Source organism: Macaca thibetana, chromosome 9 (assembly GCF_024542745.1).
Source record: "Macaca thibetana thibetana isolate TM-01 chromosome 9, ASM2454274v1, whole genome shotgun sequence".
NCBI lineage: Eukaryota > Metazoa > Chordata > Mammalia > Primates > Cercopithecidae > Macaca > Macaca thibetana.
The window spans coordinates 44200105-44224116 of record NC_065586.1 but is presented as its reverse complement, the minus strand read 5'-3'; the positions used below and the strand labels follow the sequence as shown (position 1 = coordinate 44224116).

Here is a 24012-nt window from a genome sequence, read left to right as displayed (position 1 = left end):
AAAAGCAGGTAATAGTTCACTTGGGTTCATTTTCTAGTTTTTAAAATGCCATTTCTTTTCTAGCAGAATCAATGTTTAAGCTATTAACCCAGGTCTCACCAGACATTTTTCTTGTGGTTTGGCTTATTCTGGTTGATACTTAAGTCTTCCCAAAGGGAAGCACCAGATCATAGGCATCTGCTCTGAGACCCTGGTGCAGGCACCATGGAGGCTGTGGTGGGGGCCTGGTGTCACGGGCAGACGAGAGGATTTGGAGGCACATAGGCCAGGACTGGCACTGCAGAGCCACATCATCTCATCATGTGAACCTGAGGATGGGGTCTCTGAGTCTCATCTGGGAAAAAGTATAACAGGAGAAAAAGTTTAAGCAGCCTGACATAATCTTCCTAATAGTCCTGGTGGGAGTGTAAATTAGTGTCACCTTGCAGGAGGGTAATCTAGCAATGGCTACCTAAATTTAAAATGCCCACACCCTTGGCCTGCAATTCTCCTTATAGAAATTTATGCTTCAGATTTACTTGTGTATTCAAAATGACTTACCTACAAGGATGGTAATTATAGCATTGCCTGTTATATCAAAACATTTTAAAGCAACCTGGATCAAAAGAGCACTGACTGGTCAAATAAACTGTAGTACATCCATTCAAGGGAATTGTCCGCAACTATTAATAAGAATTAGACAGCTCTATAATAAATGATTTGGAAAATTATCTAAGATGAATTGTTAAGAGAAAAGTCTAGATGCAGAGCAGTAAGCATATAAGTATATTCTTTGTATAAAAAAGAATCTGTATAAACATGCTAATGTATTCATACAATCTCTTTGTACGAATGTATGATAAAGTGGTAATAGTGGTTGCCCCTGGGGAAGACTACTAGAGAACCTGGGAATGCCACACAGTTACTCAAGTCCCAAAGTAGACATTTATCATTTATCCTTAATCCATCCTCCCTCTCCTCCCCTCCCCTCTCCTCCCCCCACCTCCCCCTCCCCCCTTCCTTCTTTCTTCCCTTCCCTTCTTTCCTTCCTTCCTTCCTTCCTTCCTTCCTTCCTTCCTTCCTTCTGTCCTTCCTTCCTTCCTTCCTTCTGTCCTTCTCTTCTCTTTTCTTTTCTTTTCTTTTTCTTCTTTTTCTTTCCAGTTAGTCCAGTAGCAGCTCCTGTCAATTCTCCATCTTCTTGTTTAGATACACCCACTTCCTTCCTTCCGCATTCTGCCATCTATCCCAGACCACTGAAATAGCAACATGACAGGGCACCCTCCTTTCAGTCTTGACCCTTTCTAATGCTATCTCCACCCAGCAGTCAGTGTCATCTTTTAGAAACAAGCTCTCTCGCAACTTTCTGTTGCAATGACAGTAAAACCCAATGGCCATGCTAAGGTACCTAAGACTATCTATGATGGAGATACTCCTACTTTCCAACTTCATCTCAGCCATACTGACCACTTTTCTGTTCTCCAAATCAGCCCTTCCTGCCTCTAGACCCTTAACTGGATGTCCCCGTTCCTTGAAATGTTCTTCTCCAAGCTTTTCTAGAACTTACATGTTTCCATCCTTCAAGTTTCAGGGTCTATGTCCTCGCCAAGAATAGTGTCCAAGAACAGAATAGTGTTCTCGCCAAGTTTCTCTCTGCCTTTGTCATGATCACTCTGGTTTTTCTCTCTCAGCATGTATCACAGGTTGTAATAGTCTGTTGCTTAAAATCCCACTACTGGATTTTAAGCCCTATGAGGGTAGGATCTTGTATATCTTGTCCACCTTATTCCCAAAGCCTGGTTCAGTGCCTGCCATGAAACAGAGGCTGAATCTGTAACTGTTGAATAGATGACCACCTGGATGAATGAATGAAATTGGAAATGAGTCCACTTTGGACCCTGGCCTGGAAGGTGGCTGGAGGGCTAGCTCCCCTGACAAAGTAGATTCGGGATAGACCAAGAAAGCCAGCTACCTGCACCAACCTTGGTTACAGAAACAGAGGCTCTCGGCTGTTTTAGGAAGAACAGCTCAGCCCTGACTTGTCCTGGATCATAGTGATTAATACTTATCTTGGAACAAAACCCTCAGTGAACCTTTGCTTTCTGCCCTTGGCTCTGGCTTTCACTAATCCCATTTGGTGCAAAAGTTGGAGAACTGGTCTTCGGGGTCTGCTCTCCAGGTGTCACCACTGTGGCCTTGTCATTGCTCCCAAAGGTGAGCAGGGAGCTTTGCTTCAGTCCCAGGCTGTGTCACTTAGTAGGTAGCTGATCTTTAGTGAGAGTCTTATCTCCTGGAACCTCTTTTGTATTTTTTCTCCCAAGCATATCTATTCTGCTTTTGTATAACTGAAATTAGCACAAAATTACCATGAGAAAATGCTGGCCTTGGCCTTATTCTTGGTCCCTTTAGGCTCTCATGTTCTAGAATTTATTGATTCACTCACTTGTTCTTTTAGGGTTTACTATGTAAGGACCCACTTGGTCTTTACTACATGCAGAACTCTGGGTCATACCAAGACATTATCACAGGTCAGGTTCTGCATGGAGAAAGTTGATTGGGAATGAGGATTGCAAGACTGGGCCGATGGAGAAGTACAACCACAATGTAGTCTCAGCAAAGACTTCAGCTGATTCCAGAGCAGCTATAGGTTTGGGATGGTTGTTTAGAGTTTTCTTGAATTGAGCCAGAGGGGCTAAGCCTTCCTACTCTACATTGTCCAGTTGTTGGGTACAGACTGCCCCTGGGAAGAGGATGTGACCTTGGGCCAGGGGCTGTATTCAGCTAAGGCAACTCTGGAGAACTGCCAACATTTCCAGCAACAGGGGAAATGCTCACCTCAGTCCAAGAGGAGGGATCTGGGCAGATCACTGTGCATCTTCTGCACATGTTTCCTTGGCCTTGCAGAGATGGCAGTACCTGTCTTGCACTTGTGGTTCTAGGCACATTTGAGTTCTAGTCCTGGCTCAACCATGTACCAGCTGGTCCCTGGACAAGCTCCCTCTCCTCTGTAACTGAGGGATGTCTTGTACCTGGTGAACTTTCCTCACGGTTAACTGTGGGATGCTTTGCATGTTTGTAGAGGGCCTTAAAGTGAGAGAAAGGACTTCGATGTGCTGAATATAGCAGTAAACACTCACCCACACAGCTTGGTGGGAGCAGGGGTGGGCTTGGGTAGAATAAACACCAGCCTGGGTGGGATGTGGTACTGCCACGTAGGCTGTGAAGAGTAGTACAGCTCTGGGGCAGCAGGACTGCCATTCATACAAGGCACTGCTTTCACCTCCAAGTGCCCTGTGGGTGGCTGGTCACTGCCCTCCTGTTTCCGCCAAGAATCATGGGCATGCTTCCTGTGCACCACCTGACTCTGGCACTCTCTCCTTCCAGGTGACGCAGAAGTTCTCCCTGGTGATTGTGCAGGGCCACCTGGTGTCAGAAGGGGTCCTGCTCTTTGGCCACCAACACTTCTACATCTGCGAGAACTTCACACTGTCTCCCACGGGTGATGTCTATTGTACCCGTCATTGCTTATCCAAGTGAGTTATCCACTTCTCCCAGCAGATTCTTCCCTGAGCCCCATTCATCCTTACCAGCCTGCCCTACTCTTCCCCTTCTCACCTTGTTCTTACAGTGGGCTTAGGTTTGGGCCTAAAACTGAGCCATGAGATAAAATAGAAGAACCTGCAGGCATAGGCCATCTGTGGCCACGGTTCCCCTAAGCAGTGATCAGGACTGGGTACCAATGTGGCAGCTCCTCAGGTCTCCCCTAATGTGGAATGTCAGGACTCAGGGATCAGTCCTTCAGTTATTTGCGTGGCTGAATTCAGTCACGCATCAACTTACTCACTCAACAACATGTTGGATGCTCATTCTGCATAAGAAAACAGGCACCGCCCCTCTCTTCCGAGGGACTTAATGCAATCGGCAGCATGCACAGTGTCTTTTGGAAACTGTTGGCCGCGCACTATGATCCTGGGACAAAATATGTGTTATGAGAGGGCTCTTCAGGGTTCAGGATTGGAGGGATGGCCTGGGACTGGAGTGGTGGGGAAGAGCTACCTGAGGAAGGGACCAAGATCTGAGTCTTGCAGAATGGGTGAGACTTGGGAAGAAACTTGAAGTCATTTTTACACCAACAAATACCAGAGGCCTTTGGCAGGAAATGCCGAGTTCTTTAGGATCTAGTGCAATTGGTCTATTTGGGTACGGTCAGCCCTTATTGTGCAATTCTCCTGTGTTTATGAAGTAAGGCCATTCAAAAATCAAATTGACTGAACTTTTGCCAAAAGTCCAATTGTCAAGTGTATGTTTTCACTTGATCACTGTCTTCGAAGATATTTGGATGAAGATTTCTTCGTGCAGTGATAGGCCTTGCCTTTTCCAGATGACCCAGTTTCAGATAATGACAAGATGACCTCTTAGCCCAGTGGCTCTCAAACTAGCTGACACCAGCATCACCTGGAGGGCTTGTTAGCACACAGATCCCTGAGTCCTGCCCCACCCTAGTTTCTAATTCAGAAGGTCTGGGGCAAGGCCTGAGGCTTAATAAGTTCCTAGCTGATGCTGATTCTATCGCTGGTCTGGGACCACACTTTGAGAGCCACTGTTTTAGGCTACTGACAGAGGAGTCCAAGTCTTATCTGCCAATAACCAAGAACTTTAACTTCCAATTGTCCTATCACTTCCAGCCTATGTCGGGAAGCAAGAGTTGAAGGAGTGCGGAAGAGTAGATGTCAGCCCACCTTGGTTGACTTAGATCAAACTGCTCTAAAATGCTTGGCATTTTTCTGTCTGCTAATTTCCATATTTTATTCATACCAAATGTTCACCGATTGCTGTGAGTCTTCTGTGCTTCTCCAAGGCAGGAGAAGCATAATTAATACTTGGCATCCTCATCCCATCTTATTGCTCATGTTTTATTGATACTGATCAATATGGACAATAGGCCTGCAGCCGTGCCTCTCTGAGAGCTGATGAAAGCTTTCTACTCTATCCGTATGCCCGGCGTGCCCCTGTGATGACTCACATAATCCACTGCTATGCTCTTCACCTCTGGTTTACATAGACTTAGTGTTAGATAAGATCTTATTGATTAGGTAAATTGTGTTTATGAGGTGCATCTAATCATGATCAAATTCACTATATCTGCACTTTTAACAGAAACCCAGTGGTCAGATTTTATGTACTCACTTGATTTGCAATGACGGATAAGGGAGACTTCTCATGTCTGAAAATGTACTTTTCTAGAATGCAAGCAGGAGTAGAGTGAGAACAAATCACTACCCTGGAATTACACTGGGGAAGTGCCCAGGTAGTTTAAGTCACCATACCTCAAAGAAGCATTTGTTATTCAGACAGTGCTTTCTCTCCGGGGTCTTGTCTACTGCCCTAAGAAACTACTAGCACTCCTGGAGATGCAGTTCTGAGACAGACTATTAGATCATGCCAGATCAATGGGGATTAAGTCTTATTTTGACCATGGAGATTAAAGAAGATACATAAATAAGCTTGGTAAAAATAAAGCTAAGTGCAATGTTTCTGTAAAAGACTGCTATGAAATGGAGTCAGTTGCACATTAGACCTTGAAAGAGCCTCTCCGATGTAGCATAAAAATATCCTAAATCAGACTCAAGAACACTGCAGACTCCTTGACAGTGATTGGACTTTGCACTTTGGAAATTTCCTCAGAAACGAACAGCCTTCTGAGAAGGTTAGCTTTTGCTTGTCGTAGGTCCGTTTCTTAGCTGATTCGGGTGGCTGTATTCATTTGCTAGGGCAGTCAAAAACTGGGTGGCTTAAAAAAAAACAAAACAAAACAGAAACGTGTTGTTTCATAGTCCTAGAGGCTGGCAGTACGAAACCAAGGCAAGGCCATGCTTCCTCTGACTGCTCTAGGGAAGCCTCCTTACTTGCCTCTTTCAGCTTCTTGTGTTTGCAGACAATCGTTTGTATCCCTTGGCTTGGAGATGCATTGCTTCAGGCACCTGGTCATCGTGTCCCTGTGTCTTCACATCATCTTCCCTCTGTGAGTCTATCTCCGTGTCCAAATTTTCCCTTTTTATAAGGACACCAGTCAGGTTGGATTTGGACCCACCCTTCATTTTAACTTGATTACCTCTGTAAATAGGCTCTTTTCAAATACAATCACAGTCTGAGGTACTGGGGGTTAGGATTTCAACATATCTCCTTTGGGGGACACGGTTCTACCCGTGACAAGGGCAATTAAGCTCACAAGGCAGAGAATTTGATTAACTTGGTGGGAACCCAAGTCATCCAACTGGCTCTTTGTGATAGAGTATTTTAAATCAGATAATTCTTCCCCATCAGTGAGCAGTTTTAAATAGTCATTTCTGTTTTATTCAGTTCAACAAGTATTTATTGAAAATCTGTCTTATGCTCAGCACCATAGTTGACTCCGTAGATGGAAAGAGTGAATTAGATGTGGACTAAATCTGGTAGAGGGTTTACAATCTAGTGAATGGTTCTGGGTATAAATTCCAGGTATAATTCTGGCAATAGTCAGGTAACTTCAAATGTGGGCCAAATCGAAGTGTGTTTTATCCTGAAATCCACTTCTACTATCAAAGAACAGGTCAACCAATATCATAACTACCATTTATCTCATTGTGATTTATCGAGTCAGAATATTGACAGTGATCCTATGCACACTTGGACAGTTTTTGCAGATCCTGCTGGCTGTTATGCTGTGGAAATGTGAATGGCAGCCTCTGAACTATGGCAATGACTCTACCCAAAGGGTATGGATCAGCTGCCTATCTGGTACCCTTGGCTGCCTGAACTTCGATTCATTTTGTAGAACATATAGGGTGTAGTACTGTCGGAGACTCCCAATCACAGCTGTGTGAATAATACTACATATAATAGACCTCAATTTGGAGGTCAATCAGGGGACTCAATAATGTACATAATTCAATAATGTACATAATTTAGCTTTTCTGAGACTTTGGGTCTATCTGAGGATCCATGCCCTAGATGTTTATTCAGTTTCTACAAGCAGGAAGAAAATGACTATCCTTTCTCCTAAAAGCTCGTTACTATTTTTCAGAGCATTCTTCTGTATGTCATCTGTGTTTCAGAGTCCTGAGTTGCAGAAACAGTCAGCAGAGAGCAAACTGTGCTCCCCACAAAGCAGGGAGCCAGTTGGAGAGCTCTGTAAAAGCTAGGGAGCATTTCTGCCTCCAGGGAGAAAAGGCACTGTTGAAAGAGCGTGGGTGTTAGAGTTGGAGGACCTGGATTTGAAACTAAGTTCCACCTCTTTTAAGGACCACATGACCTTGGAAAATTCTCACCTCTCTGGAATGCAGTTTCCTCATTTATGATATGGGAATAAAAATAAGTCATGCTCAGTATAAGGTTTCCTTATGAGGATCCAATTAAGTAATGAATAGGGAAACGCTTGGCAGGCCAGAGAGCATGACAGTCACTTAGCAAACATGCCCCGAGCTCAGGGGAAGATACAGAGGACAGAGAGCCATGGACAAAGACCTGGGCCTTGCAGGGTCTGCAGGGGAGAGAGACCAGCCAGACATGCCGCTAAGGTATGGAAAATATTTTCTGTGGTTCCCACAAGCATGGGATGATGGGAGCACAGAGGAGTGGCCATGTCATCCCCACCAGTACCTTGACCTGGGATGCTGCTAGACCTAAGCCAAAGGTAGGAAGGAGAATTGTCTCTATGGCCTTGCTGGGAGTCAGAGATGTGTAGGGGCAGCTCAGCTGAGATCCATATAGAGGCATTAATAATGGACAAAGGACCTCAGCCAGCAGCAGGTTTGTATTACAGCATCCCGGCAGAAGCATTCAGAACCAAAGCTGCATTTTGTGTTTGATCCATCCTACCACGACGTGGCTTAGAGGAGAGGGCCTGGGAGGGTTGTTCTGAGAAGGGGCTGCAGAGAGCCTGAGTTTGCAGCCTCAAAGTCCAGCTGTTCAGGGGCCTAACCAAGGCACTCAGGCTGTGTTTCACTTGGGCAGGCTTCCCTGCTGCCCAGCACAAGTCCAAGCTCTTAGGGCTGCACATGCTGGACTGCCACTGAGCATAGACTAGAGAATTCCCTCTGGGCCTCTGTGACTACTGGGCCTCTCCCGACTTCCCCAGGAAGTGGGGCACAGAGGCTCCATGGGCTGCATTGTAGACTGGGCCATGGGGACCACACTGGGAGCTGGAATGGGAGAAGCTGAAACAATTTCCTCACCCACTCCCTACCACCTTGGGCTGGGGCTGGCAGGACCACCTTGGGGCAGGGGCCCTTACAGCCCTTGGCTCTCTGGGCCTGTGGTTGGCGCACAGGCTTCTTGAGGGCTGACGTGCTTGGGACGCCTTCGTTTCTCAGTCCTGGCATCTTATCAGAATGGTTGTGGTTGTATACACAATTTAAGATGACTGCATGCCCCAGATGTTCAGAAATGTAACTGTCTATAACTGAAATCAACTTTATTTCTCAAGCTCCCATGTGTCCAGATGATGAAAAGGTTCATATGATTAGCTCAAGGCATTTCAGTTATCTCCAGTGTACAAATTGTTCTCTTTGGGAATAAATATTTGGACAAATTTATTATCCTCCCTTTCCCCTCCTCTCTTCTGCTTCTCCAGGAGGAGGGGTCACTCTGGGATCTTTCTGGAAAAGCCTCCTGCACACCCCTCATAACTCTCCAAGGGGCCTCATCTCAGGACTGCCTGATGCCTGCTGGAGGCATACCTCTGTTTCTCCAGGTGCCTGGGAGGTGGGTCCCACATCACACGTGGGTCCCTTCTCTGCCTTTTGAGTGAGTCTCTTACCAGCTCTCCAAGATTGCTTCTCACTACTCAAGGCCTGGCCTGGGAATTTTAAGATGCACCCGCTACACTTTCTGTCTCCAGCCTGGGTCTTGCAAACAGAACGAGCTCTGGCTTTCAGGAAGTTGTTTGTGCTGTGTGACTGAGCAATCGCTTCAGAATTCAGTGCACTCCTTTGTCCTGGGCAGGGTGTACCCAGCAACTCAGGCCTGTGCCTTTGTATGGTCTGCAAGGGAGAGAGACCAGTCAGACATACAGCCAAAGGGCAAAGGATATTTGCTGTGGCTCCTGTTAGCATGGATGCTGGGAGCACAGATGAGCGGCTGTGTCATCCCCACTAGTACTTTGACCTGGGATGTGGTTTGACCTAAGCCAAGGGTAGGAAGGAAAATTACCACTATGGCCCCACTGGGAGTCAGATATGTTTAGGGGAAGGTCAGCTGAGAGCCAGATAGCTCTCAGGGCTGCCAAAGATGTGGGCGAGGCAGGCCAAGGGTCCTGAAGAGCTTCCTGGTTTAACACCAGATATCATTCTGCAGTCTCAGTGACAGCCTCACTCACCTCTGGAGAGAACTCATCCTGAAGGTTCCCAGGACCCAGGCCAGGCTGGACAGCCTCTCAGAATGCAGGAGCTGTGCAGATGAGCTCCGGCTGCTGTCCTCATGCCTCGCCAGCATCCTCTCTGCTTTCCTCTGCTCCCCTCCCTCCTCTTCCCTGTGGTGCCTGACCGCTCCTAACACTGGTTTGCATTCAGTCTTACAGTCACCTGGCTTCCCTCGAACCTCCCTGCCAAGTGCTCTGTACTCCACAATCCTGCCATGAAGGGTCTAAGTCCTGCCAGTCCCTGTGGCAGCCACAGGCCACACCTGACTCAGTTACCTCATCCAGCCTCTCAGCCCTGCCAGGGAAATAGGTCATTCAATACAAAACAAGAACACCTGGGCAGAGGGACTAAAGCGTGTGGCAGAGCAGGCATCCTGGCGCTGAGACTGTCATGCCTGGGCAGAGGTAGCTGGCACAGGGCCAGGCTGGGCATGGGGGAGCCAGGGAAGAGAGGCCACAGGAACCCACCAGGGCTCCTGCGCATGGTTTAGGGTCATGCACAGCATCCATGAAGCCCTCCCTGCCAGCCCCCACTCTCACCCAGGGGACTTCTCACCCCCACCCTCATACCCTTTGTCAGCATCATCCTGGAAACTGTGCCACTTTCTTGCTGTCCCCTGGCCTGGTGAGGCTGACACCCTACCCTGGTCCTCCAGGGCAGGGCAGCTTTCATGTGTCAGTGGCCAGTGCCAGAGCTGACGTGGGCAAGCACTCAACAAGGATTTCTCAGATGAGTAGGGCTAGCATACTGGTTGGCAGTGACCCCCGCACCTCTCTGATGTGTCCTTGGAAATGTGGGTGGGGCTGGTGGAGGGCAGGAAGAGGAAGAAGCCTGCACATGTCCTCATTCTGATGTCTGAACATGTGCCCTGCATGCCTGTTTCCTTCTCAGCATCAGCGATCCGTTCATTTTCAACCTGTGCAGCAAAGACAGGTCCACTGACCATTACTCGTGCCAGCGCCACAGCTACGCTGACATGCGGGAGCTACGACAGGCTCGCTTCCTCCTGCAGGTAAGCACACTGGGTGCTGGCACACCTGGGGCCTGCAAGAGGCAGGGCCATGGGACAGGTGGTCCAGGAGCCATCCAGAGACACATCGCTGTGACCCGTCTTTGTGCTTATGCGCAGCCCAGTGCCCTTAAGGAGACACCCACGAGTTCCCTGGGCTTATGGTCCCAGGTGGGAGTTCTGACTTCTGCTCCACTCTCTCCAGTCCCTGCTATTGGCTGTTGGGCCTTTCACTATGTCTTTTAAGATTCAGCTACTTCGCTGCTTTGCTCTTGACATAGCCTAGAGCTGCCTTGGAGATTTAGGAATACACGGCAGGACAGATGCATTGCCTCCCAGTAGAGCTGGTGACTGGGAGTAGAGTGCCCTCTGCCCTGCCCTCCCACAGGTGTAATATCTCCCTTGCTGACATACTCTCCCCCTCTCTCCCCAAGGTGCTCACCTATTGGCAAGCTCCTGCTTGGCGCTGTTTCTGGGGCCAAGTGGTTTAGGGATCTCCCAGCTGCCCCCTCCAACCAGGGTCTTTCAGTGCCTCACCCATGCCTTCAAGGGTTTAGTAGGGCATGCGACAGAGGTGGTGGCTCCTTTCAGAGGAGGAGCTCAGCCAGAAGCTGGTCATAATCTTCCACTTCTCATCCCACCTCACAGATGGATCACACTTTCTAGAAACATCACCTGAGCAGCAAAGGGAGTAGGGTAAACTTCAGGGGCCCCCAGCGACCTCAAACACATCTTGCCTTCATTACCCCAAGCTCAGCAATAGCAAAGCTGCATCCCCATCCCGTGGACCTCCAGGGCAGCTGGCAGAAAAGAGGATCTGGGGACCACGTGACAGGAGGGGCAGGCTCTCTTCCCACCCTCTCTGCAGGGTCACTGTTAGTTCCAAAGGCCAGCAAGAGAGCAGTGCTTGGTCTAGATGAACTAGATATTTTTCGTTTGTAAATCTATTTTCTGTAGGTGGGTCATTGATTCATCCAGTGACCCCTCCTGCAAGAGGTCTCATTATCATTCTCCGAAACTGAAGCTCAGGGAGGCCTTTAAGGTAGGGGAATTTCTGAAAGGCCGCAGCTGCCCTCCTGTCAAGGGTTTGCCAGCAGCTCTGCTCTAGCCCTCTAATGAGCACTCGTCCTCCCTCTGCTGCTTTTGCCTACAACACAGTTAGTTCTCGTTTTGCGTGGGCTTCCTGAGGGCCTTTGCAGGGTGAGGGAACTGAAAGAGCATAGTGGAAGCAGCAGCCCAGCCCTCATGGTTCTATGATTATATGTCTACCCTACATGTTATGTACAGTAGCAGATAGGTATCAGTCAGTGGGACTTTTTCCCCCAGTACACGGTGATTGTTTCCAGAGGGTTGGTTCACCTGAAGTGATGGAAGCCAAAGGGAGAGCTTTTTGAGCAAGGCCACCATTTGTCCATCCCTGGATTCTCCCAGGAGAAAGGCAGAGCTTGGCAATCAAGGTATCCAGGGCAAGCTGTATCCTCCACAAATTCTGCATTCACTTCCTGTTTTGCACATTACTTATATTTATATTTGTAGAAAAAAAAGCCAAGGGTCTCCTGTCCACTAGCAGAGGAGAGGAGGTATGCAACATCCTTGCAGATACCTTCTCTCTCTGAGAGAAGAGAGTTAACGAACTGGACTTTGAGAACTCACTTCCAGTCAGGTGGATGCAGGACAGGACTCTGTTATTGGGTGCAGTACCCATCTCTGAGTCTGAACCTTACCCCACCCCATCCTTCCCTCCATGTACAGGTCTCACCTCTCCCTAACTCTCCCTTCAGCCCTGGATATTCCCTCTCTTTGGTCTCATCTCGTCCCTGAGGCTTATCTTATAGGGGACTCACTCTATCTCTTATTCCAAGTTTATTATTTACATAGCTTGGAATAGAAGGGGGTTAGAAAGGAAACAAGGATGGGAGGAAAAAAAAGAAAAGATAACTATGTGAATTTGATTTAGGAATTAAGAAAGTACCCCTGACAAAAACCTTACTATGCTAGTGGGGCCACATCAAAATGGCCTGGGCAGGGGGCCCTGCGCTGCTTAAGTCTGTAGGTCAACCCATGATGCTGCCAGGCTGCACCCACTGAACTAGCTTACCTAGTATGTCTAGTAAGGTGACCTCCTGGCTCACCCATGCCATAACTCAGAAGTGAAAATGTCTGAGGATGGCATGGCTGCTTTCTCTCATATCTGCCTCACGCTTGCCCTGGGAGTGGGCCTTTTACTTCCTGCTTCAATGGAACTCAGAGCTGTGGTCAGGCCCCCTGCCCTCCCACCAAGGTCTTCCCACCGTGGGAACTCAAAAGGACCATCCGGGAAGGGTCTTCTGACACAGAAACCCCCAGTGACCCATTTCCAGCAGCTCTGTCACCCTGGGGCGTCTCTAGTCCACAAAATATCAGGAGCATTAAAAGGGGCTTCTCTTCACAGGACATGGCCCTGGAGATCTTCTTCCACAATGGATATTCCAAGTTTCTTGTATTCTACAACAGTGATCGGAGTAAGGCCTTTAAAAGGTAAGAGCTTGAAAATCCTCCTTTTGAGAAAACTGATCCTGAACTGAGAGCAGAGGGGCAGAGAACACTCAGCTCTGTGCTCAGGAAAAGTGCTCTCAACCCACAGTGAGCGCCACTCAGGCTGGGCCCAGGGAGGCACTGCTGGCCCGCAGAACTGCCAAGTCATGAAACGAGGTATGGGAACAGGCAGAGAAGGCCCTTCCTTCAGTCCTAGGAAGCAGGCTCCATTTTCCTGAACTGAAGTGGCATAGAACAGGAAGCGAGAAAAAAAATTACACAGCTACAACAGAGTTAAGGAACTGGCTGTTTAATGGGCCTTCCAGAATGTTCTGGCTTTATTTTCTAATTTTCCAAGTAACTTTTTTGGCTTAATCTTTCTTTCTGATCCCAGTTGCCAATTTTAGTGGCTCCAATTTCGTATTTCATTGGAAGGAATTCCAAACAACTGATTTCCCACATGTGCACTGAACATGTTTTTTCTTAAAGAGAGAAGCCTGCTGTTTTAGTTAACTTATCTTTCTCCAGATGGATCAATTTAAGAAATCTAAGCCAGTGTGTAAGTTCTTAATACCATGGTTATTTGTTTTTATTACCATTAAAGTTATAGATCAGTAGATTGGTTTGTAGTGAATCTAGAAAGAACAGAAAGGAAGGTCAGTTCCTCATCATGATAGACCACAGAGAGGCTGATTAACAGAGGGAGTGGTTATGTGCTGCTCCCCGTGGGCTGAAAGTTCTAAGGTGAGATTTGACATCCCCTCGCCTAGAAGCCTATTTTGTGCTCAGAAATTCAAGCCCTGCCTTCCTAGTGGCCCTGTGGAACTGGCACCCAGGGCCCGCTACTGCATCCAAGAGGCAGGGCTAGGGTGGAGAAAAACAACAGTAGAGAGGCTTTTGTGCTAGTTCTAGGCGTACCTCCTTGGACTGAGGTGAGCCTGCCCATGCGGTTCTTCCACACTGCTGCTAGACTGCCCCCTAAAATTATCTTCAAGGCCTAGTTTAGGCCAAACCAAACAAGCAGACATGCAACCCATTAAACTTGATTCATTTCCCCCTATGGTTTCTGTTCATTAAACAAAGTTTTTCACAGTTGATCTAGAAATCTTACACCTCCACAACTCAGGATGTGAAGGTGGCCTAATGCAAACTCCACAACCACTACCCGCTCGGCTCAAGGAGCCTGGCATTAAGATGGCATTTGTCCCCACAGCAACACACTAGAATGTACAGCAGGGTTGTTGACATTGGCAATGTTGTCAAATGCCTGGCCCAGAGGCAGTACCTCACACTCACTGCCTAAGTAATTATTGTTTTATTGTTGTCATTGTTGGTATTAAGGCAATAGTGTGTAATGTCAGATAGTGCTGAGGGTTGCCTCAGAGGTACACCCAGGCCTGGTGTTCATGACCTGGGGGCAGGATGGAGCCTGGGGGAGCAGTAATGAGCCCAGCTTCCTGCCTGGCTCTGGAAATGCCTCTGCAGCAGGTGGAAGGGTCTTGACTCTGCTGATGGAATTATCCCTTCCCTTTTCATGTAGCTTCTGCTCTTTCCAACCCAGCCTGAAGGGGAAAGCCGCCTCGGAGGACCCCCTCAATCTAAGGTAATGGCGAGTAGCCATGCTCTCTGGGCATGGCACTGCCCTGGCTTTGATGTTCCTCCTCTGCCTCATCTCACTCTAAAGAAGTCCTGCAGAGACCATGCCCGACTGGTTCCCTCATTTTTCTCTCTCCTATTCTTGTTCATCCTTCATCCTACTCCTGAAATTCCTTCTGCCAATTAAACCTCTATGAATAGACTTGAAGTCCCACATGCTCTGTGGCTTTTTCAGACCCAAATGGCAGGAAGCCATCCTCTGCCTTTGGTGACTGGGCAGGTGGCACAGAGGTGTGGAGTCAGGCCCTCCCATGGGTGTGTGTGAGCAATCCCATGCTGTCCCTCCTGTGATGAGGGTTTCTGAACACTTAGAAGCTAAATTCATACATGATGGTGTGCGAATCAGACGTTAACTTAGAAATCTGCACTGTGGGGCATCTCTCCCAGTGAATGATTTGCTTGCAGTCCCTCCCCCAGGTCCCCTTTCCAGCTACCCAGTTCTCTGGAAGGCCACTTAGGGATCAGTAGATGTTTTTATTTCAATCAGGGGTGAGAACAGAAGAAGGTGGCTGCTGCTGCTGGTTTTCTCCAGGAATGTGTGGGGACCAAGCAAGAGGGTGTCCCCAGGAATGACATTCAAGATATTTATAATCAGCATAAAATGGGTCTCACTAATTCCTTCAAAATTATTTATCAATAGCTTGTGATACATGGTGTTTGCTTCTTGACAGAGCAAAAAGCAAATAGAAAAAAAAAAAATCCCCTGTCCTTATTGAGTTCACATTCTCATGAGGAGGACAGACATAAACCAATATAAATGAGTGAACTATAAAGCATATTAGATAATTATAAGTGTAAGTGTAAAAAACCAAGCAGATAGAGGTGGGCATTGAAATCTTAGATGAGGTGGCAAGCAAAGCCCTTATCAAGAAAACAATCTGTGAATTAAGACTTGGCCGGGTGTGGTGGCTTACTCCTGTAATCTCAGCACTTTGGGAGGCCAACGTGGGCAGATCACCTGAGGTCAAGAGTTCAAGACCAGCCTGGCCAACATGGTGAAACCCTGTTTCTACAAAAATACAAAAAATTAGCCAAGCATGATGGTGGGCGCCTGTAATCCCAGCTACTTGGGAGACTGAGGTGGGAGAAAAGCTTGAACCCAGGAGGCGGAGGTTGCAGTGAGCCGAGATCGCACCGCTATACTCCATCCTAGGCAACAGAGCAAGACTCCGTCCAAAAAAAAAAAAAAAAGTGGAGAAACATGTTATACAGTTAACTGAGAAAAGTGTGTCAGACCCAGGGAAGAGCAGGGTGTGGCTGAGGCCTGTAAAATTGGAGTGCAGGGAGTTAGCTGAGGTGGAGGTGAGGGAGGTCACAGGGGATAGTTGGTGCAAGATTATCATGTCGGCTTTTATTCCAAATAGATGGGAAGCATTGGAGGAGTTTAAGCAGAGGGATGATGTGAACTGACATATTGATAAGACTCACTCTGGTTGCTGTGCCAAAAATAGACTGGAGTGGGTCAAAGGCAGAAGCTGAGACTAGTTAGGAAGCTATTGCTGGAGGCCACTGCAATAATCCAGGTTAGAGACGATGGTGGCTTGGACCAGGAACATGACAGCAAAGATGATGTGATGTGATCACATTTTGGACATGTTTAAAGGTATATTTGATGGGATCTGATGACAAATCAAGTGTGGGAAGTGCATGTATGTGAGAGAGGACTTACGGATAAGACAGAATATTTAGGCTTCAGCAATTGGAAAATTAAATGGGGATGATCACAGGAAGAGTGGCTGTAGGCCCACTGTGGCTATCTGAAGCTCAGATTTAGACATGTGAATTTTGAGATGCTTATCATACATCTCAAAGGCATTGTGGAGCTATTGGGCATATGAATTTGGAGTTCAAGAGAGAGGTTCAAGTGAGACATAAATTTAGAATAGTGTTTAAAGTCATGAGAATGGGCAAGATTATGAGAATACATGCACATGGAAAAGAGATCAGAGGACTGTGCCCTGGGCACACCAACCTTTAGAGGATAAGGACATGGGCAGGGACAGCTGAAGAGATGGGGAAGGAGTAACCAAAAAGGTAGCAGAAACTGTAGGTGTGGAAGACGTCCTGGAAGCCAGGTGGAGTGATTCAAGGGGGAGTGGTCAAGTGTTGTTGATAGGCCAAGTGGGATAAGAACTGAGAAATGACCATTGAGCTTTGTCACATGAGAGTCATTGGTGACCTTCAATAGACTAATTATAGTGGCTGCTAGTGGAGGCTCTTATTGTGTCAGGCACCTACCCTTTATAGATTGCGGTGAAGTGCAAGGCATACCAGGGTATGGTCCAGGGGACCCAGGCAGCAGTGGGTCACTGGAGTTGGGGTGGCTGTTCACCAACTGTAATGGGTATAGTTTAATAGTTCAACAACAGGATAGTCCTAACTGTGCATATCTGCTGAATCTCAGCCCTGCTGATCTCATATTGTTTATGTTTCATATAAGCCTTTATGTTCATACTTGGATTTCTTAGCAGTGTTTCAGCAAGGTAAATAGCTATTTCAAAATAGCAAGGTAAAAAGCTATTTCAAACTAATTGAAGCAAAAAAAGAGGATTCATGATCACATCTACCTGAAGGTCAAAAATGGTCTTGCTCCAGACATGGCTGGAACGCTAGGCACAAGTAAGTCTGCAGGAAGTGGCGGTTCTCCCTCTCTCAGGGAGGATTTTGCTTGGTCTGGCTCCATTTCTCAGTAGACGTTCTCATCACAGGGGCACCGATGCCCCCAACAGCTCCAGACTGACAGTCAATCACGCAGGAATCCCACCACATGCTCTATCCCCGTAACTTTAGCAAAACTTCCTGAACTGTCATTTTCCCCAGTTAGGTTAATTACATGCCCATACCAGAACCAATCAAATGTTTTCATTGGCTGGATCAGACGGATGCACCCACCCCGCTTCTGGGGATAGGGTCAGTCCCACCCAATTACATAGACCAAATTGAGGGGAGTATGATTCCTTGGGAGAATCAAGGTTCTGTTATCCACAAGGGGGTGAGCACTGAGGGTGTCAGCAAAAGCAGGTGGCCACTCACAGTTCCACGCAGAGGGAAGTTCCAAGCCGCAGTGCTCATGGGCTACAGATGGTTTTCTCTCTCCCTGGAGCAATGCTGCATCAACCGTGGCACACATCACTTCGCTGAGCCTCATTGTCTCTGCAGCTCACCCTTAGATGAACCTATTCTGTAATGTCACTCAGTGACAACATAGTTGTCCCTATGACTGTGGGTAGCTCTTTGTCCATTCTTCGTCTTTTGTCCTGAGAATCTTAGTGGTGCCTTGCCTGGAAACACATACCTTCCTCCACACACCTTCTACTCCAAATAGAGAGGGGCGGGTAGAGGAGGGGCAGAGGGAGGAATGCAGAAGAGAAGCTGACCCCCAGCTGTGCCCACTAAGTTAAGAGACCCCTCAGAAATGATTGCCAGGTTGGAGGAAGATGATGCTCTGTGGATGAGTCAAATGTCTGGAGATTATTCCTTACTCATCCCCAGGTTGATGATGACCTGCAATGCCAACCTGTGTACCACCTTGCTTCTGTGGTACAGCTGAGCCCCATTCTAATTTTATTTCCAATGTGATTATTTTTGCCATCATGGCTACCTGATCCCACTGGAGCAGGGTCTTCCAGAGTTATGCTGGGTCATGCCTGGCACAGTCTCAGCACAGCTCCAGGTTGGAGACCATTGGTGAAGCTTCTGGGGTCAACTAGCAACAGTGCATGGTGCTCCAGAGGAATGCTCATCTCAGCTCATGGAAGGAGAGCCTCAGCAACATGCGGACACCCCACAGTGATGACCCTCGGCTCTGATGCCACCCATGCAGCAAGGGCTTGTGGCAAGACTATGCTAAATAAACAGCCCTGGCTTCAGGATCAAGCTGACTTGGGCTCATAGTAGGTGCCCAGTAAATTGTAATCCTTCTGCCTACTTTTAGAATCACCTGATGTATGTTTGGGCATGCTAACAGAACAATTGATTAAAAGCAGGTGGCTCTCTTTGTTCTCAGCTCGTTGGAGTGGCCCCCTCTCCAGCCCTTCTCTTGCCAGCTCAATTGTGGCTTCAGGAGTTCCAGGGTGGGAAGGCAGTGGTGGTCCTCAGCCTTAGGAAGGCTTGGCTGGCCACTGACATATTCCTGGAATGAAGCTGATGATTTTTCTTTTGGATCACTGGAGGCCATAATTACAGAATGAATCTTGAAAAATGCCTAGCTGCTTGTTAGTCACTCTAATGAATGTGGACTTCTTACCTATTAAGGGGGTGTGTGTGCCGTTCTGAGGGTTTTCAACTGGCCCATGACCCTCGGCCTAGGCTACAGATTTTCACGTCCTAAACCTTCAGCTTTCGATGACTCATGTGGCTCCTTTGGACACCATCCCACACACACAGGAAATCAGAGCTTTTGGTACCAGAGTTTTGCTGAGGCTTTCAGTGACAATGGTTGCCTCCATAACTATATATATATATATATATATATATATACACACACACACACACACACACACACACACACACACACACACACACACAAAGGAGGCTCTCTGGGCCTGAATTCCAAGTGGAAAATACTTGTAAAGCCTGCATGAATCCTGTCCCCATGGTACAGGACTGAACCTTTTGAAGACAGCACGGCAGCCTTTTCAGACTTCTGTGGGGTGCAAGGTTCTGCAAGCTGACAGGGCCTTCTAACATATGCCAGCTAGAGCTGTTGGATGAGTCCTGTTCTGTGGTGTTGAATACCGGCAGGATCTTTGAGATGTAAAAAGATGAATCAGAAAAGGAGAAATGATGGCAGGAACTGCAGGGAAAGGGGGCAGCTAGCTGGAATGCTCTTGTGGATAAACACACATCCTCACACTTAAATGTACTCATGCCCTTCCAGAAAGGGCTACAGACAGCTTCAAAATTAAACACAGGGTACAACCATCCTTTAACAATTACCCAACACTCCTTTAAAGGGGAAAAATATAGATGTGATCATGTGGAGTGATTTAGTTACTCTAATTGTACTGAGACTAAGAAAACTAAAACAAACAATCATGTTGGCTTGTATTATTTTCCAGGGATATATAATAAGAAACAGGCTTTTGCAACTTTTTTTTTTATTTCTGGAACATATTTTCTCTTGGTGCTGAATATCAAATTTGGTTCTTCTCTAAAGGATCATGGGTACCAAAGGTGGCAATTCCTTTTTAATAAAACATACAAAAAGAGTGCTGGGGAACCTAATTCTCTGCATCAGTTCTCTGCAGGAATGGGAGCCTAACATTCACACTTATTTTTGTACAGGCATTCCTTTGGGAAGCTAACATTACCTGGCTCAGTTACATTGCTTTCTAATGACCTCAGTTTATATTGAGCCCAGAGTTTAGAAAACTCAGAGAAATACAAGGCTAGGATGCCTATCTGATTCTCTTTCTCTCAAATCTCTCTTGGGCTCAGCACATATTTTTGGCTAAACTGGAGCATCCACCATGTCATTGAGGCAAAAGCGTCCCTGGGCTGGAGAAAGCTTTTGGGTGTGAGATGGCACTTACATTCAGGGCCTGATTGTACCTGGGTATTTGCAGTTCCTGAAATCATTTCTTAATTCTATAAATTTATATATATATAATGTTTAGAATGAAATTTATTTTGAGGGTGCAAAGTTTTACAGTTGAACATTTTGCTTATTGTTTCCTTTAGAGATTCTCTCTGAAAAATAACGAAAGACAAATAATTTAGAAAAGCAACCATAAGAACCTATGCGATTCCCATGAGAATATGAGCTTCCATGAAAAATTAACCACACCCCAGAGGAACCACAGTTAGCTGGGGGGAGGCTAAAGTTCAAGTTCCCCTTCCTAGCATTTCTCTTCCTTCAATCCTGCCCCCTAGAGATTCATGCTGTTGGCTACAGATCTGTAAGATACACAATTGCTTAACTGGTAAAGGTAGTGCTGGCTCCACCATGGAGTAGAGAAGCATGTCCTTGGGTTTCTTGCCGAACTGAAGCTCTGGAAGCCAACTGTGGAGACCAAGCTACTCATACCCTGTGTCTATACCGGAGTCACTGGGACCAGAGGCGAATGGTACCTGGCTGCAGACTCAAAATGAGAGTGACAGCCAGTGCTGCAGCGTCTAGGAGCTTGTTCACACGGTTGGCTTCGTGGGCCATGGGCATCCGAGCCCTGGCCATTCTGCCTAGGTCATGCTCAGACATTGTCCCTGACCGCATTCCATGTTCATCTTTGTCTGGCTGCACTCAGTTCATGCCTCGTCTCTGCTGTATCCTTAGCCATAACCTCAGATCCCTCCCAGGGCAAAAGCCTGATGCAAGCCCCAGTCACTGCAGCAAGCCTGCCCTTTTCCCTTCCAACTCTACCCAGCCACATTGCTTCCACAACCTTATACTCCCACACCACCAGGGGTGGTGAACAGGTGTGCCCAGGAATAGCGATGAGCAACCCACTGGTTCAAGGTTTCTCCCATCCTAGTTGCCACCTGTGCCCAGCTACCTCCAGAAAACCTGGGGCATGGAGAATTCATGCAGTTTCTATTTATTTTAGCAACTTTTTCAGGAATCTGCAAGAGTAAGATCAACAGTGGGTAATTTTAGATTAGCTGGCTGAGCCGAGGTTAAGGTGCCTGAATTGCCTTACTGTGTGCATCAATTGCATCTCTAGGCTGACTCGGTGTTTTAGATTCTCACTTTAAGCTTGCCATAATGCCTCATAAATCAGCACTGGGCAGACATATAAGGATCTATTGATTGTTGCATCTAGGCTGTAAGATTTTTGTTTTTTGTTTTTATTTCAAAATATTGATTCACAGCTTCAAAAATAGTACAGAGAGACTCTGTGCACCTTTCACTTAATATGCCCCCCACCATGGTTACATTTTATATAACTATAGCACAATTTCAGAACCAGGACATTGACACTGGTACATGTGTATGCATAGTTCTTTGTCATTGTATCATATATAGATTTGGGTAACCACCTGCACAATCGACATACACAGTTGTGTTTTTTTTTTTTTTTTTCTTTTTTTTTGAGACGGAGTCTCGCTCTGTCACCCAGGCTGGACTGCAGTGGCCGGATCTCAGCTCACTGCAAGCTCCGCCTCCCGGGTTCACGCCATTCTCCTGCCTCAGCCTCCCGAGTAGCTGGGACTACAGGCGCCCGCCACCTCGCCCGGCTAGTTTTTGTATTTTTTAGTAGAGACGGGGTTTCACCGTGTTAGCCAGGATGGTCTCGATCTCTTGACCTTGTGATCCGCCCGTCTCGGCCTCCCAAAGTGCTGGGATTACAGACTGGAGCCACCGCGCCCGGCCGACATACACAGTTATTTTATCACCACAAAGATACCTCTGTGCGACCACTTTATAGTTATGCCCCCCTCCCTGTCTTCCCCCACCATCCTTAAATCCTGGGAATCATCAATCTGTTTTTCATATCTATTATTTTTTCATTTAGAGACTGTTCTATACATGGAATCATAGAGTATGTGACTTTTGGAGATGGGCATTTCTGTTTTAGCTGAAAATAGTGCCATTGAGATACATTCAAGTTGTTGCATGTATCAATGGTCTGTTCCTCTTTATTGCTGAGTAGTATTGCGTGAGAGAAATATACCAGAGTTTGTTTAACAATTTGTGCATTGAGCAACATTTGGTTGTTTCTATTTTGTGGTCATTATAAATAAAGCAGATCATTTACATTTATTGTAATTATCAAAATGTTAGAATACAAGTCTGCCATTTTATTTTTATTTTTTGTTTTTTCCTGTTCATTTCTCTGTTTTCTTTTTCCTGCCTACCTATGCACCACTAAAAGATTTGTTAAAATTCTACCTTATCTATAGTATTTTTTAGAATATTTTTCTATATAACTTTTTGTATAAATTGGAGTTGCTTGAGGTGTCCTAGCATTGCTATAAAGGAATATTTAAGGCTATTTATAAAGAAAAGAAATTTATTTGGGTCATGGTTCTTGCAAGCTGTACAGGTGCCAGCGCCTCCTGGTGAGGGCTTTAGGGTATAGGTATGGTGGAAGGAGAAGGGGAGCAGGCATCACTTGGTGAGAGGAAGAGAGAGAGAGAGAAGAGGGATGTGCCAAGCTCTTTTTAACAATTTTCAACAGGATCTAATACAGTGAGAACTCACTCATTACCAAGAGGATGGCACCAGGCCATTCATGAGGGATCCACCCCCATGACCTTCCATTAGGCTGCACCTGCAACACTGGGGATCAAATCTCAACATGAGGTTTGGAGGGGACAAATGTGCAAACCATGTCAGTATGTCATACCTACACAAACATCACAGTCTACTGGCATCGAGATGTACTAGTCTGAGTGAAATGTAGAGGCAGTAAGCCTTTTAAGTCTTAAAGTCTTAAATATTTAGTTGTCTATAATATATAATCTGTAATTTTCTTAAATTTTTTCCTCTATATACATTTTTAAAACCACATCAAATATTTCCCAAAGTCATTTTCACATGCAGGTGAGCTAAAGCTAAGGGAGGTGAAGTGAATTTGAGAAGCAAGTCGGATACTTGGCTAGCTCCGGCGAGCCTGGTTTCCAGAACATCTCACTTGCCACTCTTGTCTTCTCCTAACTGGGGGCTTCTTCTCTTCAGAGTCGTTTATTCTGTTAGCTGAGTAGTCTTCAAGTTTTTGCCACAGCTACTTTAGGAAGATGTTGAGCGTATTCTGGGGATGGAGACAAAAGAGGGTGAGGCAATTGCTCCAGACCACAGAGGCAAACACAGCAAAGGCAGAGGTCACACCAGCTCACCAAGGTCAGGATGGTCAGGTTAGTGTGAATAGGGTGTTTTTTTTTTTTTTTTTTTTTTTTTTTTTTTTTGCATTCGAGGAAAGAGAACCCCCAAGGCTTTCCTATGAAGTATCTTTATGCTTAATTCAATTTATAAGAAGTAAAGGTGACTGAGGTATTTTAGAGCATGAAGGAACACCAACATCAAACCTTTTCCTTGGCAGAAAAAGAAATAGGATGCAGAAGATGCCTCCTAACTGGTCTCTATCTCCAGTCTGCTTTGTCCTGCTGCCAGCATTTCTTGGCTAAAGAGGTGTCTGACTTGAACACATTGAGGCAAACCCAGCCCACTGCCTGGGTATGTCTCAATCCTGGTAAAGTTAAAGGCACCTGAAACTCCTTCCTGAGATGTGTGATAAGAGGGAAAGCATGATAAAAGCCCCAGAGCAAGGCTGGAGTGAGTGTCAGGCCAGCCAAGCAGTTGGCAGCAAGTAAGGGTGTTGAGGACCAAGCATGGCAAGGAGAGTGCTGCAGTGGGGAAAGGAGGATGTGGACGGGCAAACCCTAAGGCACCAGGTGGGATCTGTAACCTTGATGTTTCTCTTAACTTCTCTCCTTTGCTGAACCTTTTGAATACCTAAGGAGGGAAAATTAATTCTAAAGAAAAAGTGTCTGAAGGGGGAGAAACTGAAATGGAAAGTC

At 46.6% G+C, this 24012-nt stretch overlaps 2 protein-coding genes across 15 annotated transcripts in view; one reads left to right on the top strand and one right to left on the bottom strand.

Moving 5' to 3' along the window:
* WDFY4 (WDFY family member 4) overlaps positions 1–24012 on the top strand; it is a 295757-nt gene that overhangs the window by 200029 nt on the left and 71716 nt on the right. For all 9 annotated transcript variants that reach the window (XM_050805477.1, XM_050805483.1, XM_050805485.1 and 6 more), the window contains 4 exons: positions 3361–3509; positions 10266–10386; positions 12815–12900; positions 14438–14500. In XM_050805477.1, coding sequence (XP_050661434.1) covers positions 3361–3509; positions 10266–10386; positions 12815–12900; positions 14438–14500 — 419 coding nt within the window. The remainder of the gene's footprint in view (positions 1–3360; positions 3510–10265; positions 10387–12814; positions 12901–14437; positions 14501–24012) is intronic.
* The window catches only part of LRRC18 (leucine rich repeat containing 18), a 30574-nt gene continuing 29049 nt past the window's right edge, over positions 22488–24012 (bottom strand). For all 6 annotated transcript variants that reach the window (XR_007729007.1, XM_050805489.1, XM_050805488.1 and 3 more), the window contains one exon: positions 22488–23246. Coding sequence is in view for 5 of the 6 variants with exons in the window: in XM_050805489.1 (XP_050661446.1) it covers positions 23225–23246 (22 nt within the window). In the remaining variant the exon portion in view is untranslated. The remainder of the gene's footprint in view (positions 23247–24012) is intronic.